At 45.5% G+C, this 13,892-nt stretch overlaps 1 protein-coding gene across 1 annotated transcript; it reads left to right on the top strand.

Moving 5' to 3' along the window:
• Nucleotides 1–1,116: 1,116 nt before the first annotated feature.
• On the top strand, nt 1,117–13,684 carry LOC122484992 (zinc finger protein 883-like). The gene is made up of 6 exons (XM_043583185.1): nt 1,117–2,571; nt 2,654–2,748; nt 4,962–5,044; nt 7,664–7,811; nt 8,106–8,201; nt 11,052–13,684. The coding sequence occupies exons 3-6, from the start codon at nt 5,015–5,017 to the stop codon at nt 12,671–12,673; spliced, it is 1,896 nt and encodes a 631-aa protein (XP_043439120.1). The 5' UTR covers nt 1,117–2,571; nt 2,654–2,748; nt 4,962–5,014; the 3' UTR covers nt 12,674–13,684.
• Nucleotides 13,685–13,892: the final 208 nt, after the last annotated feature.

Raw genomic sequence — 13,892 nt, 5'->3', positions numbered from 1 at the left:
CCACATCCGGCTCTGTGCTGACAGTGTTGAGCCTGCTTGGGATTCTCTCTTTCTCTCTCTCTCTCTCTCTCTCTCTGCCCCTCCCCTGCTCTCTCCCTGTCTTTCTTTCAAAGTAAACCAACATTAAAAAAGCACCCCTCCCCCAAAATAACAGAGGCCTCAGCATTTCTTCTGAAATCCCAGCACAAGTATGTCATGGTTTGCTTTTTTTGCAGTAGTAGGATTTTTGTGGATTCCCACTGTATTCTGGGTAGAAAAGAGCTTAGAAAGACAGGATCCAGGGCATAGATATGAAGACGGAATAGGCTGTATTTGCATAGAGATTCTCCTCCTCTATGGAAGCGGGGTGGGTGGTAAAGGCCGTGGTAAGCCTGCGGGTTTGTTCTAGAAGTTGGAGTATTCACCTTCTCAGCACCTTCTGCTTCTGGAAGTGACAACGAAGACACCAACAGCTCAACCAGCTTCAGTCTTGTCCCAGTAGAACCGAGTAGAAGCACATTCTGATGGGCCTATCATGGAGAGGTTGGCTGTAGAATTTGCCCCCAAGAAATTAGATTAACTGCATGTGTATACATATCAGATCAATCAACCAAGGGATCCAGAGGGCTCTCATGCCTATGAAAGTGGCTAGAAACAGGAACTAACGGGGACAATGCTGCACATCTCTGGACAGGGACATGTAAACGTCATGGTGCTAAGAACAGCCTTACACGTTAGATTTGTTCCTCGCCCGGGGAGGGTCCCACTTCTCCACGTATCAGAATACTACACTTGGGTGACAGGAACCCTAAAGGCCGTCAAACGACCGCGTGCTCTGGGCTGAGGATGTGGGAGCGTCGGAACCACCAAAGATCTGGCCACAGAATGTGAGAGCACAGGGTATCCGCCCGGATTCCGGTAATGACGCGGAACCTCACGCGTGGGACTGCTGTGTCGGGTTTTCTGAAGCAGGGCTGCAGCTCCACTCATTCTGTGACAAGTGACCAAAGGGACCAGTCCACCGGACGAGACCTCTGCTCTTCGGTTGCACCCCGCCCCGCCCCCAAATACTCTCGACAGTCATAGATGGCTTAGTAGACGCCCCCAATGGTTCCTGTCCACTTTTCCCGGGGCCGCCAACGTTAACCTACCTTCTTAGGGCCGTGCGACGGCTTGTCTCTGAGCGCAGCACACGCGGGAGCCGGGGAGGCCACGGCGGAGGCAGGCCGTCCCCGCGCGGGGCAGGGAGGGACTACATTTCCCAGAAGCCTCCGCGCACACTTCCGCTTCCGGCTCCTTTGTCTGCACGGGTTTTGCTCGTCGCAACTCTGTCCTAGCGGTGCTCCCTTAAAGTGACCTGGTCGGTGTCTGGACCGGGGAGGAGCAGACGCTGGACGAGGGGGGGGGGGGGGGGGTGTCCAGCAGTGGATTGTCAGGCGGGGGGGGGGGGTCTCACCGCGTCCCACTGTGGTTCTCCCAGGGCCTGCTGACCTGACCATAATCCCTTCTTCTGGAGTCGGGGTGCCGTCTGTCTGGGCTCGGCCACCTCGACCCTGCCCCTCTGCTCTGGCTTTTGTGTGTACGTGACGGTGGTGTGTACGTGTGCTTAACGTCTGGGATACCTCAGGTCCTTTGTTGGGAAACGGGCTGCGCGCCCGCATGGCCTGAAGCGCTTGGCTGGAAGGCGAGGCAGGTAGGGCCCAAGGCTCTCCGTGCTCCCAGGTCGGAGACCAACGCGCGCCTGCCCTTGTGCCTTTGCAACCCACGGCGTGGTGGAACCATTGCGTAGACTCAGTGTTGACGTGAGACGCTGTGGACGTAAGGGATCTGTGTGTCTACAGCTCGAGAAAGCGGTTATTGCATACTGATGGAACCGTAAGCATACCGAACGTTGCATCCCCCCGTGTCGTATCCGTCAAGTGAAGTTTACTGTTCCTACCTTTTAAGTGGTGATTGTGAAGGTTAGATGGAAATGTGATACGGGACAGTTGAGACAGCGCCAGGCACTAAGTAAGGGCTGGATCAGTAGTAGCCATTATTAATAGTAGGTATCCCCCTTCCCACTTGTACATAAAAAGAAACAGAAACCCAGGGAGGAAAAGTTACTTGCTCTGGGTCACCGAGCCAGCTGGTACATAGTAGAAATGAGAACCCGGGTGCCTTCACTCCCGGTGGGCCGCTTGCCATCATGGCCTGCACTTGTGTGTCCTAAAGGCATGTTGGTAACGGTATCTTCACTTGTCTGTGATGAGCTATGTTCCTGGGTGTCTGTCTCTGCAGGGCCCTGGGGTAAAGGTTACATTGAGACTCCCCTGTGAATAGGGCTTCCTGAAGCCTGAGTGACGGCTGAACTTCTTGGCTTTAGTCTTCGCTCAAAATAGACTGCTTCAGACTCCCTGATTACTGTGACGAGGGGGGTCTCAGAGCATGAAAAAGAAGAATTCAGTCCAGAATCTCTTGCGGGAGTCCCTGGGAGAATGTTGGTAAATCCCCAGGAGGACGCATGGAGGATTTGGGTGAGGTCGCTCTACGGAGATGGTGGTGTGGAGGCTGTGGTTCTGGAGCAGCAGATCCGCAAACCCCAGAACAGAGGTACGATCTACAAGGGAGACAGGCTTCTGCTGTTAGCTGGACACCTTCAGTGTGCGCACATAACCTCATTTTGGTTTTACAGCAGCCTTGTAAAATGTGTGTGGGCAGGTCTGACCCGCGTCATCAACTTCCCTCCCCATTTGTAACAAGTGATTTATGGAAAGCGTCGGGTCCATGGTGAGTGCTGTGAGTAGTAGTAATTTTATTAACATCATTCCCTTTTTACCTGAAGCTCCAAAGGGTAAGACCTCTCACCCTCCATCCTCTTTCTGTTATACCAGATGCCTCTCCGAAGGAGGACAAGGGGGCGTGCCAGACTCCTTGGATGGAGAGAAGGAAATGGGCAGGGAGAGGCTGATGAATTGATTTGGCATTCTAGGGGAGCTCAGGTGCTTGTGTCTGCAGGGCCCATTGCCCGCTCTGGTAGGACTCCTTTCAGACTCTCTGAAGTATTCTCTCTTAAGGAGGGAGATACAAAGGGATGGCCCGGGTTAGAAGGGGATTCCATGGTCTATCTGTGGTCTGGTTTTCTCAGACATCCTGCCTGCAACCCCTCTGGTTTCTCAAGGCCCTGAAACTTTTTTTTTTTTTAATGTTTATTTATTTTTGAGAAATAGAGAGAGAGAGAAGAGTGCAAGCGAGGGAGGGGCAGAGAGAGGGAGACACAGAATCCAGAGCAGACCCCAGGCTCCGAGCTGTCAGCACAGAACCCGACGTGGGGCTTGACCCACGAACTGTGGGATCACGACCTGAGCCGAAGTCGGACGCCTAACCCCCTGGAGCCACCCAGGCGCCCCTCAAGGCCCTGAAACTTACCGGTTCCTGTCTCTACCCTATCTTTCAGCGTTCAGCACAGGGAGGGGACAGGCATCTTGTGGGGAAGTCGGGGTTTGGGGTATGACCAAATACATTGCTTATGCCTTCTGTTTTCATAAAACAATGGCTAGAAAGAAAATCCCATAAAATTTTGGTTAGTGGTGATATGCAGAAAATAGTAATAAGAATTAACTGACAAATGACCTTTACTGAATGCTTACTGATTTGAACCCTTTATATACGTTAATGCACAATGCTTCGCAGCGGATACTATTATTATTCCCATTTTTCACATGAGGAAACTGAAGCACAGAAGAAACCTGCCTGTAGCCGTGCAGAGCCCAGGATTTAAAGCTGGCAGGCGGCCCCCAGAGGCAGTGTTCTAGTGAGAAAACATTTAGGGGCGGGCATACTTTTTTTTTTTTTTTAAATCATGAAACTCTAAACTGTTTTTGGTAAGGGCTTGAAATTCCTATTTCTTCCCCAAACAAATCCACAAGGGGCTTTACGTATTCCTTTTTGGTGGTGGTGGAGGGTGAGAGTTGAATAATAAACTGTAGAGTATTAGGACAACCGAATTATATATGGAGTAAAATAAATAGGTGTGTAACCGTCCCATCCAGAGACAAGCTCAAAGAAGTGCTCAAAGTTAATATTATTGGTTTTCTCCCAGTAGGCAAAAAATCAAAATGGGGAAGGCAGTCGCGAACAGGAGGGTGCTTGATGGGCATGGGGTCCGACAAAGAAGTTAGGGGATCATTAATTCATTCCCAACCCTTTGGGCCTGTTGCCGTCTGGTATACTACGTTGGGTGTTTGGGATGCAGGGGAGGCTGAGATGACGGACGACGACTCAGTGGATCACCTGTGCGATGGAACGAACCTAGGATGGCTGTAGACTTGGTGGGGGCCTGGAACACTCACGATCTGGTAGCTGATGCTTCCGGTGCCCTTGACCGCCAGGTTGGGTACCGTTGCCCTTTTCCTCTGTGGCCCCTTTTTCTCGTTCTGTGAAGTTGGAAAGTTTCTCTGTTTATGAATAAAGGAGGCAGGAGATCTGTAAGCTAGCTTCCTGCCAAGCCTAACAGTGTGTGCTTCTTGTGGTGTGTGTCACAGGGATCCTCATTCTCAGGGAACAGGCTCAGGTATGTCCTGAACCCAGTTAATGATCATACTGTTCCCTAAGTTCACATTCAGTCTACTCTCTAAGGTTATCTGGGAAGCCTCATAATGTGGATGTCTGCGGGAATCCTTCAAACCATGTGACAGGCCAAGGTCAGAGGTACTTTTTGTCAGAAGAGGCTATTTCCAAAATAACAGGTCTGAGATACATATTAATAAATGGGATCCTGGGGCACCTGGGTGGCTCAGTCCATTAAGCGTCTGACTCTTGGTTTCGGCCCAGGTCATGATCTCCTGGTCCGTGGGTTCGAGTCCCTTGTCCAGCTCTTCACTGTCAGTGCGGAGCCTGCTTGGGATTGGGATTCTCTCTCTCCCCCCCCCCCCCCCCGCCCCAAAATAAATGAGTAAAGTTAAAAAAATAAACTGTATTACTGTTTCATACTTTCCTTCCAGTTCAGCCATCTTGGGACTCTGCCCTTTTCTAAAAGAGGTCTCTTGAGGAGAATATGGCTGCTGTGGGGGCAGCAACGTCTCAGGTGAGTCGGGGGTTTTCCTGTCCTCCCTGAAACTTCATTTTAATTCCTGAAGCAAATAAGTTTCTCTCTCTTCACACGAAGCTCGTCAGCCCTGTCCGCATCAGTAGTTTTAAAAGATGGAATCAAGAGGGTGGGATGGACCGCCAACGACGTGGTCTCTCCCATCAGTTGGCAATAGAGGGCATGGGGAGGGAGAGGTCTGGGAGCATGGTTGGGTGAGAGTCAGGCCTCCTCTTGTCCCCTTGAGGCATTTGGCTTAGATCAGCAAAGACCCATGAAATATCTATGGTGTCCACCTGCTTAGAATGTTCTCTGTGGGGTAAAAAGACATGAACACAAATCTGTGTGGCACAGATCAGTAAATTTATGGAGAGCCTCCTCCGAGTGCTTTAGGGAAAATGTATGATTTCAGAGGAGAGTGAGCAAGTGTGTCTGGCTAAGAGAGATTGGGGAAGGCTGTATTCATTCAGTCGGCACTTTTAAGCCCTTTTAAGGAGCCCCCGGCTAATGGAAGCAGTGAGATTTGAAATGGGGCCTGAAGGATGAGTAGATTTTTGAGAAGAAATATTTGGGAAGTCAGTGACATAAGCAGCTTAGAACTGAGGAGACATACTGCTTCCTCTGAGACAGGAAGAAAGGAAGTCCATTGAAATCATGGATATAAAAACTTAAAGAACTTAAGAAGCTTCTGATCTGTTTGCCATGTACTAATAATCACACCCAAAGTTCTTTCCTGGATTTAATTCTCAAGCTTGGTATACTTCTGTTTCTTACTTACTGTGTCTCTTTTTAAAAAAAAAATTTTTTTTTTTAATGTTTTTATTTATTTTTGAGAGACAGAGGGTGAGCAGGGGAGGGGCAGGGAGGGAGAGAGAGAGAGAGAGAGAGAGAGAGAGAGAGAAATAGAGAGAAATAGAGAGAGAGAGGGAGACACAGAATCCAAAGCAGGCTCCAGACTCTGAGCTGTCAGCACAGAGCCTGACACGGGGCTTGAAGTCATGGGCCGGGAGATCATGACCTCATGACCTCTTGACCTGAGCTGAAGTCAGACCCTTAACCAGCTGAGCCACCCAAGTGCCCCTACTGTGTCTCTTTCTTAATGAAGATAACCTTAAGGCTTGCTGAACAATAGGCTTGAATGGGAACACCCTATCCTTAACTCAATCTTTTTTATTGGGTTAAGTTACTTTGTTTAGCTGAGAAGTTTTAATGGGCCTTTGTCGCTCAAAGCCTTTCTGAGATTTACTTCCTCTTGTATGAGGTGTAGAAACTGCTTTTCCAACCATGTGACGCTCAAAGCCTTTTTGAGATTTACTTCCTCTTGTATGAGGTGTAGAAACTGTTTGCTTTTCCAACCATGTGAAGCCCCCAATTTGGGGACTCCATTTTATTTTAGCTTGAAAGTCGGTAAATTCCTTTCAGAGCGCAAGTCTTTGTTTTCTTTGCCAAGTGTATCCAGAAGCCTCCTGCACAAGCTAGCATTCTGGCTCTTTGCTACTTCTTCCCCCAGAGCTACAGGCTCAGTGAACTTTTGGTGTTGCTTTCATGGCTCTTAATTACTTTGCCAGTGTGTGTCAAGAGTCTACATCATTCCAGCCTTAAATACCCATTTCTTTCAAACTCGCTGCCTTAATGTCAGCCAATGCCCTGGTATATTTGAGGTTTTTGTTATGATACCTTCCGCTTCAAGGTGCTAGTTTCTGAATTAATTAGGATTGGCTAACTTGTAACTGGTGTCACCAATAGACCCCAAATGTATAAGGGCTGCGGTAAGATAGAAGTTTCTTTCTTGTTCTTGTTTCTTTCATCAGTTTCTTTCATCAACCATGACTGGGTCAGTGGGTTGATAGTGTCGCCATTCAGGGCCTTGAGCTGTCTGAAGCTCTGATATCTCTACCACATGGCTCCCAAATTCACTTTTGGGTTCATCACCATACTAGCCAGCCAGAAGGGGAGAGCAGCATGGAGGAATGTATGAGTCAGGCCTGCATGTGGTGCGTTCTCTTGGCTTGAACTCAGTCACGTGGCCCCATCTAACTGCAAAGGAGATTGGGAACGTTTGTCTACCTAGAAAGGTGAGGAGGGGAAGTGTAGTTAGCAGTTTCTGCCACTCTCCTCAGACATTTAGGTTATTTAGAACTGTTGTGCTATCGTAAGTTATAAATAAGAATCTGTGTATAGCCCTTTTGTCATGTCTCTGACCATTTTATTATAATAGATTTCTTTTTTTTTTTTTAATGTTTATTTATTTTTGAGAGACAGAGACAGAATGCGAGTAGGTTAGGGGCAGAGAGAGAGGAAGACACAGAATCTGAGGCAAGCTCCAAGCTGTCAGCACAGGCTCTGAGCTGTCAGCACAGAGCCCGATGTGGGGCTCGAACCCACAAGCTGTGAGATCATGCCCTGAGCCAAAGTCGGACGCCCAACCGACTGAGCTACCCAGGCGCCCCTATAATTGATTTCTAGTTATACGATTGGCATGTCAAAAGGGTATATACATTTTAAGACTCCTTAACCTACAAGTCAGTATGCTTTTGACACTGTGAACATAGTTGGATCCATTTCCTCTCCATTTCCCTCAGTCTCCCCTAATTCTGCCTTATTCATCCATCCCTTCAGAACCACTTGCCGGTGTTTCAAGACTTTGTGTCATTCAAGGATGTGGCTGTGAACTTCACTGAGGAAGAATGGAGAGAACTAGACCCTGTGCAGAGAGTCTTGTACAGGGATGTAATGCTGGAGAACTACAGGAACCTGGTCTCCTTGGGTAAGGTTGGGTCCTCACCTCAGGTAGGCCTTTTGGGATGCCCTTGCTTTCTAAAGATTCCCTTGCTCCTGTTAGGGGAAGATCACAAAGGAGGCTTTGGTTAACTTTTCCCTCCAGTTTCCAGAGCAGATCCTTAAACTGTTTCTCACCCCACTTTGGTTGAAAATATTTAATTGCTTTTGGCAATTAGTTATTTTGTTTTCTGCCCTTAAAAATGCAAGAGTAGGGTTGAAAACGGGGTGGTCCTCGGTCTTTGAAACCGATCATCACATTCCGTTTCTTTTCCTTGAGTAGGATTTCCATTTTCTAAACCTGGTATCATCTCCCAGTTGGAACAAGCAGTAAATCCATGGATGCAGGAGGGAGAGGTACTGAGAAGCAGCTGCACACGTAAGTGGAAACAAGGCAGACAGCATCATTTGAAATATGAGTTAGGGGTTCTTCCCCAAATTCTCCGGCCTAGAGAAAATGTTGAGGCCTCCTCAAGTCTCATCTTCATTTGGACATAATCAGAGTCTTGTTAGCCTAACTCTGCTTCTTCCCAGACTCAAAGAATGGTGTACTTCCTCCTTAAAGTTATAGCCCTGACACTCGATGCAGAGATCACTGTTGTGCCTCACTCCAGGCATTGTATGAGGTCATTCCCTTTTCCTGTCTAGTTGCTGGAGTCTCTCCTTCATTTACTTTGTTTTCATTGCACCTGGTTTTTGTCCTCCCTAAAAAGTATGAAGGGTATGAAGGAGTTTGAATGTAAGTTTAAGCAATGTGATCTTAACATCCAATTTTAAGGTTGTAAAATTGATGGAATTTGCTGAGTATATGTGGGAGGTGAGGGAGAAACAGACAAAGATGATGTCCAGGTTTCTGGCTTGGTGATGTAGGTGGATGGAAGTTCTTTTCCCTGAGATGGAAAACGCATGAGAAATGGCAAGTTTGGGGATGGGCGTGGAAGATAAGTTCTGTTTATTCTGAGTTGTTTGAAGAGTCGATGGTAGGTCTACACCAGTAGTTCTGAAAGACTGGCAGTTTTGCCCCCAGGTGACATGTCTGAAGACTGGGAGGGTGCTATGGGCATCTAGTGAGTAGAGGCCAAAGATGCTTCTAAATATCCTATAATGCACAAGACAACCTCTCACACAAAGACTTGTCTTGCCAAAATGCCGGTAGTGCTGCAGTTGAGAAACTCTGGCCTAAATAGGGGTGTCTGGAAAGTAGATAAATATAAGAAAGAGATGTCAAATGGATTTTGGTGAAGGAAAGAGATCATAACTGGTTGTACAGATTTGAGAATCATCTGAGAATAATAGATGGTAATTGAAGTCGCGGGAGTGGATGAAATACGAAAATAGAGAAAGAGAGCATGAAAAGTTGAAAGAGAACCTAGAAGCCCAATGAACATACACATTTAAGTATCTGCTATCTGTCTGTCTATGTATATATCTATATCACTTGTGTAATTTTTCAAAAATAAACACAGGAGGAAAATGGTATCAAAATAATAAAATGGTAATAATTTTTTTTTAAATTTTTTTTCAACGTTTTATTTATTTTTGGGACAGAGAGAGACAGAGCATGAACGGGGGAGGGGCAGAGAGAGAGGGAGACACAGAATCGGAAACAGGCTTCAGGCTCCGAGCCATCAGCCCAGAGCCCGACGTGGGGCTCGAACTCACGGACCGCGAGATCGTGACCTGGCTGAAGTCGGACGCTTAACCGACTGCGCCACCCAGGCGCCCCTAATAATGGGTGATGGCAGTAAAGATATGTCATACAAATTTTATCAATGTAAATGAAGGAAAGAAAATCTAAAAAGGATACTAAGACAGGGTGGCCAGAGTAGGAGGAAACCAGGTCAGATTTTGTCACTGAAGCCAACAGAAAAGAACATTTCAAGGAGAGGAGGTGCTCATAGCGTTATGAGATCAGGAGAAGAAGACCTGAAGAGTATCCATTGGACTTAATAGGTCATTCCTTCTTTTCGGCTATTCCGATAGTGGATTAGTCCCCCTGCTACTGTTCTTGTCCCCTGCTTAACTTCCATTGCTTTCTTTTAAGTTTCATTTTCCTACATCATATAAGCCACATACAAGATTACTTTGAAAATGGTCCAGCTTGCAAAACATGTATGCTCTGTTCGACCCTTAGTAAGGTAGAACAAGTACTTACAAGATCCCCAACTACGAAGCCCCAATTTTACAATTGAAATGTATGTCACGTGTAGTTTATAAGGAAGCTGACTAGTACCAGTAGTAAGCCTAATCCCAGATCCTCCTAAAATTTCTGCGTTCTCCTGAGCTTTGACCCTCTTTGTCTTTGATTGTGTGTGTGTGTGTGTGTGTGTGTGTGTGTGTGTGTGTGTGTATTTTGGGAGGCCCAGAGAGAAGGAAAAAAGTGAAAGCTAAAGGAGATCTCTGGCAAATGGTAACATTCATGGTAGCAAAGGACAATATGGGAAATGATCTTACTGAATCTGATAGCAAGCTCAGACATCATCAAAGAGGGTTACTGTGGAACTAGACCAGTGGGAACAGAAGATGTAGCACTGAAGAATGACCCTAGCTGTAGTGAACTCCAGATGAGGGGCTTGGGGACTGCTGGTGGTGACAGTAGCAAAAGCAAGGGAAGATTCTAGCAGTTCAGAGGCTAGGGGCAGGTATCATTCCTACACTGATCACCTCACAGTTGAAATCTCCATAACACATTATTTTACAGCGTCATCATTCTTGAAATTATTTGATTAATACCTATCTTCCCCAATAGACTACAAATCTCAAAAGAGATTTGTACTATGTCTTTGTTCATCACTGAGTCCTAGCCCATAATAGGTATTCAATAAATTATTTTATTTATCTATTTATTTATAAATAAAATTCATAATTTTATAAATTAAAAAAAATGTTTAGTTTTGAGAGAGAGAGAGAGAGAGAGAGAGAGAGACAGCGTGAGTGGGGGCAGGGCAGAGAGAGAGGGAGACATAGAATCTGGATCAGGCTCCAGGCTCTGAACTGTCAGCACAGAGCCCGACACGGGGCTTGGCTTGAATTCACCAACCTTGAGATCACGGCCTGAGCTGAAGTCGGACGCTTAACCGACTGAGCCACCCAAGTGCCCACCGTAAATTATTTTTTGACTACTAGACTTATATTCGTGACCAATAGTATTTATGCAATTATTATCTCATTCCTGCTGTAGCCATTTCCTTCTTCTAGTACAGGGAACATTTTTACTTTTCCCCTGCAGATTTGGAGACCAGAAAATTAAGCCCAAAGAATGTATTTTCTGAAGAAGAATCATACCAGGGGATAAGTATGGAGAAAAACACAGAGGCTGATGCAAGTTTGAAAGAAGCCTGGGGATATACAGAGTTCAAAGAGGATGCTCAAGATAGACTCTGGAAAGAAGCAACGGTTATCTTCAAGAAAAGAAATTCTGTAGCTGAGAGTAACCCCAAATGTATTGAATCTGGCAGACATGTTAGTCCAAAGTCAGACTTTGTTACACAATCAAGACATCCTAAAGAAGAGAGACCATATATATGTGATGCTCAGGGAAAGATCTTTAAACAGAATTCAGAATTAGCAAGACATCAGAAAGATAGCAAAAATGAGAAAGCTCTTCAGTGTAATGAATGTAGTAAACTACTCAGTGATCACTCAGTATATGTGCAACATTGTATAGCTCATAGTGGAGAAAAAAATTTGGAATGTAATCAGTATGGGAAGACCTTTGGCCATGGCATACACCACACTGAACATGAGAAAACCAATATTGGAGAGAAGTCTTATGAAGATAGGAAAGGCTATATCTGGGACTCGTACCTTACCAAACATCGTCAGAGTGTTCATGGTGGGAAGGAATATAATGCGCATGAAAGAGCCTTAATTCAGAATGCACCTTTTATTCAGCATCAGAGAACCCAATACAGAGAGAAACCTTATGAGTGTAGTGAATGTAGAAAAGCTTTTGGTAATTATTCAGCCCTTACAGTACATCAGAGAATTCATACCGGAGAGAAACCATATGAATGCAATGAATGTGGGAGAGCCTTTAATCATAGTGCCTCTCTTATTCAACATCAGAGAATCCATACTGGAGAGAAGCCCCATGAATGTAATGAATGTGGGAAGGCTTTTATTAAGATAACGCACTTTATTCAACATCAGCGAATTCATACTGGAGAGAAACCTTTTGAATGTAACGAATGTGGTAAAGCCTTCAGTCACAATTCATCCCGTATTGAACATCAGTTTATTCATACTGGAGAGAAGCCCTATGAATGCAGTAAATGTGGGAAAGCCTTTAGCCACAACTCGTCCCTTATCGTCCATCAGTTTATTCACACTGGAGAGAAACCCTATGAATGTAGTGAATGTGGCAAGGTCTTTAGTCAGAGCTCACACCTCTATCAACATCAGAGAACTCACACCGGAGAGAAACCTTACACCTGTAATGTCTGTGGGAAAGCCTTTAGTGATCGATCGGCCCTTATTCGCCATCAGAGAACTCATACTGGAGAAAAACCCTACACGTGTAGGGAATGTGGTAAAGCTTTCAGTCAGAGCTCAACTCTCATAAAACATACAAAAATCCACACAGGAGAGAAACCTTACACCTGTAAAGATTGTGGGAAAGCATTCAGCCAGAGTTCGTCTCTTACTCAGCATCAGAAGATTCATACTGGAGAGAAACCGTTTGATTGTCCTGAGTGTGGGAAAGCCTTCAGCAGAAGTGCCCATCTTACTCAACATCAGAGGATTCACACTGGAGAGAAACCCTGTGAGTGTAATGAATGTGGGAGAGCTTTCAGGTGTAGTTCAGCCCTCATTAGGCATCAAAGACTTCATAGTGGAGAGTCACTCTGAACGTGTCATCCAGACTCTTCACTTTGTTAAATACCAAAGAATCATACTCTCATGGGTTATTATAATTGTGATCCTTTTTTTTTTCCAAATGCTGAAAATGCTCCCATTTCCTCCTGCAAAGAATTAGCTGCCGGAATACCACAGATCCACAGGAAGAAACGCTGATCTGAAACCTGGAGTAGCCCAAGAGACTCCAACCGTCAGACTTTCTGTGTGTGCGTGTATGTGTGTATTTTCATCTGTACCTGAAAATGACTAATGTCACCAGGAAGTGATTTTTTTTTCCCCCTGGCCCCAGGGATAGGCTGTTCCAACACGCAAAGGAGTTCTAGTTCAGAATTGAGCCCATTGCTCCTCCTTGTACTGACCGGAATACTGCCGTGTCCAAGTTCAGTCGACTCATGGTGGATCGTATATTCAGCGACCTTTCTATGAATCTTTGCCTTACTATACAATTATTCCTACCCCTAGCAACACTGTCCTCACGAAAAGGGCTCCTTTGAACTCTCCCTTCTCACTGACTTTCCTATCCTTCTACTTAAAGTGCTTATATAGTGTTAGCTACAGCTTCAAGTTCAACAGGGCTTGAGTTTCAGAGCTGAAAAGCACACCTGAAGATAGAGAAAAAAAAAGGATTTTTTTCTTCCGAAAATTGTAAGACAAAATACTCTGATGGAATGGTGACATCTGGAAATAATCATTGAAATACATGAATTTTTTAGTACCTTTCAGAAATTCCAGGTGAGGGAAAAGAGTCCTCCATAACAGTATCTGTTACTAGAAACCGAGCCCTTAAAATAATGTTCAATAACCCCTTAGGTAGCAAGGTCCTTTCAAAAGCTTTTCTTTGGAGCCAGTGGTTTGGATTGTGGAGAAACATTTGCCCTACCTCCAGAGGCCTCATCATAGATAATCTGGTTTAGAACAAGTTTATATTGTTAAAACAAATTTATGTGGTTAAAACTACTCATGGTTGACTTACTTGTGTTGAATAAAGGGAAAATGAATATACATGTTATATCTCAAAACTCCTCCAAGAAGCTTGGATAGATTTCACTATTGTGATGAGCTCATTGTATGTTGACTCCAGGTTTGATTTGAGGATCGCGGGACCAGATCTTTGTTGATTAAAGCAGGGCTTTCTGCCTTTTCTGAGGAGGCATTACTATTTTTTAGGGTTGTTGTTTTTTTTAATCAAGAGGCAGTTGTGGGGCGCTTG

This window comes from Prionailurus bengalensis, chromosome E1 (assembly GCF_016509475.1).
Source record: "Prionailurus bengalensis isolate Pbe53 chromosome E1, Fcat_Pben_1.1_paternal_pri, whole genome shotgun sequence".
Classification (NCBI taxonomy): Eukaryota; Metazoa; Chordata; class Mammalia; order Carnivora; family Felidae; genus Prionailurus; species Prionailurus bengalensis.
This window is presented reverse-complemented; position numbering and strand designations above follow the sequence as displayed.

Bases quoted from the DNA above. Each gene is read 5' to 3' on its own strand.
- LOC122484992 (XM_043583185.1), top strand. From the start codon at position 5,015: ATGGCTGCTGTGGGGGCAGCAACGTCTCAG. The intron at 5,045-7,663 runs GTGAGTCGGGGG...CCATCCCTTCAG, and splicing joins TGGGGGCAGCAACGTCTCAG to AACCACTTGCCGGTGTTTCA. The intron at 7,812-8,105 runs GTAAGGTTGGGT...TTCCTTGAGTAG, and splicing joins CAGGAACCTGGTCTCCTTGG to GATTTCCATTTTCTAAACCT.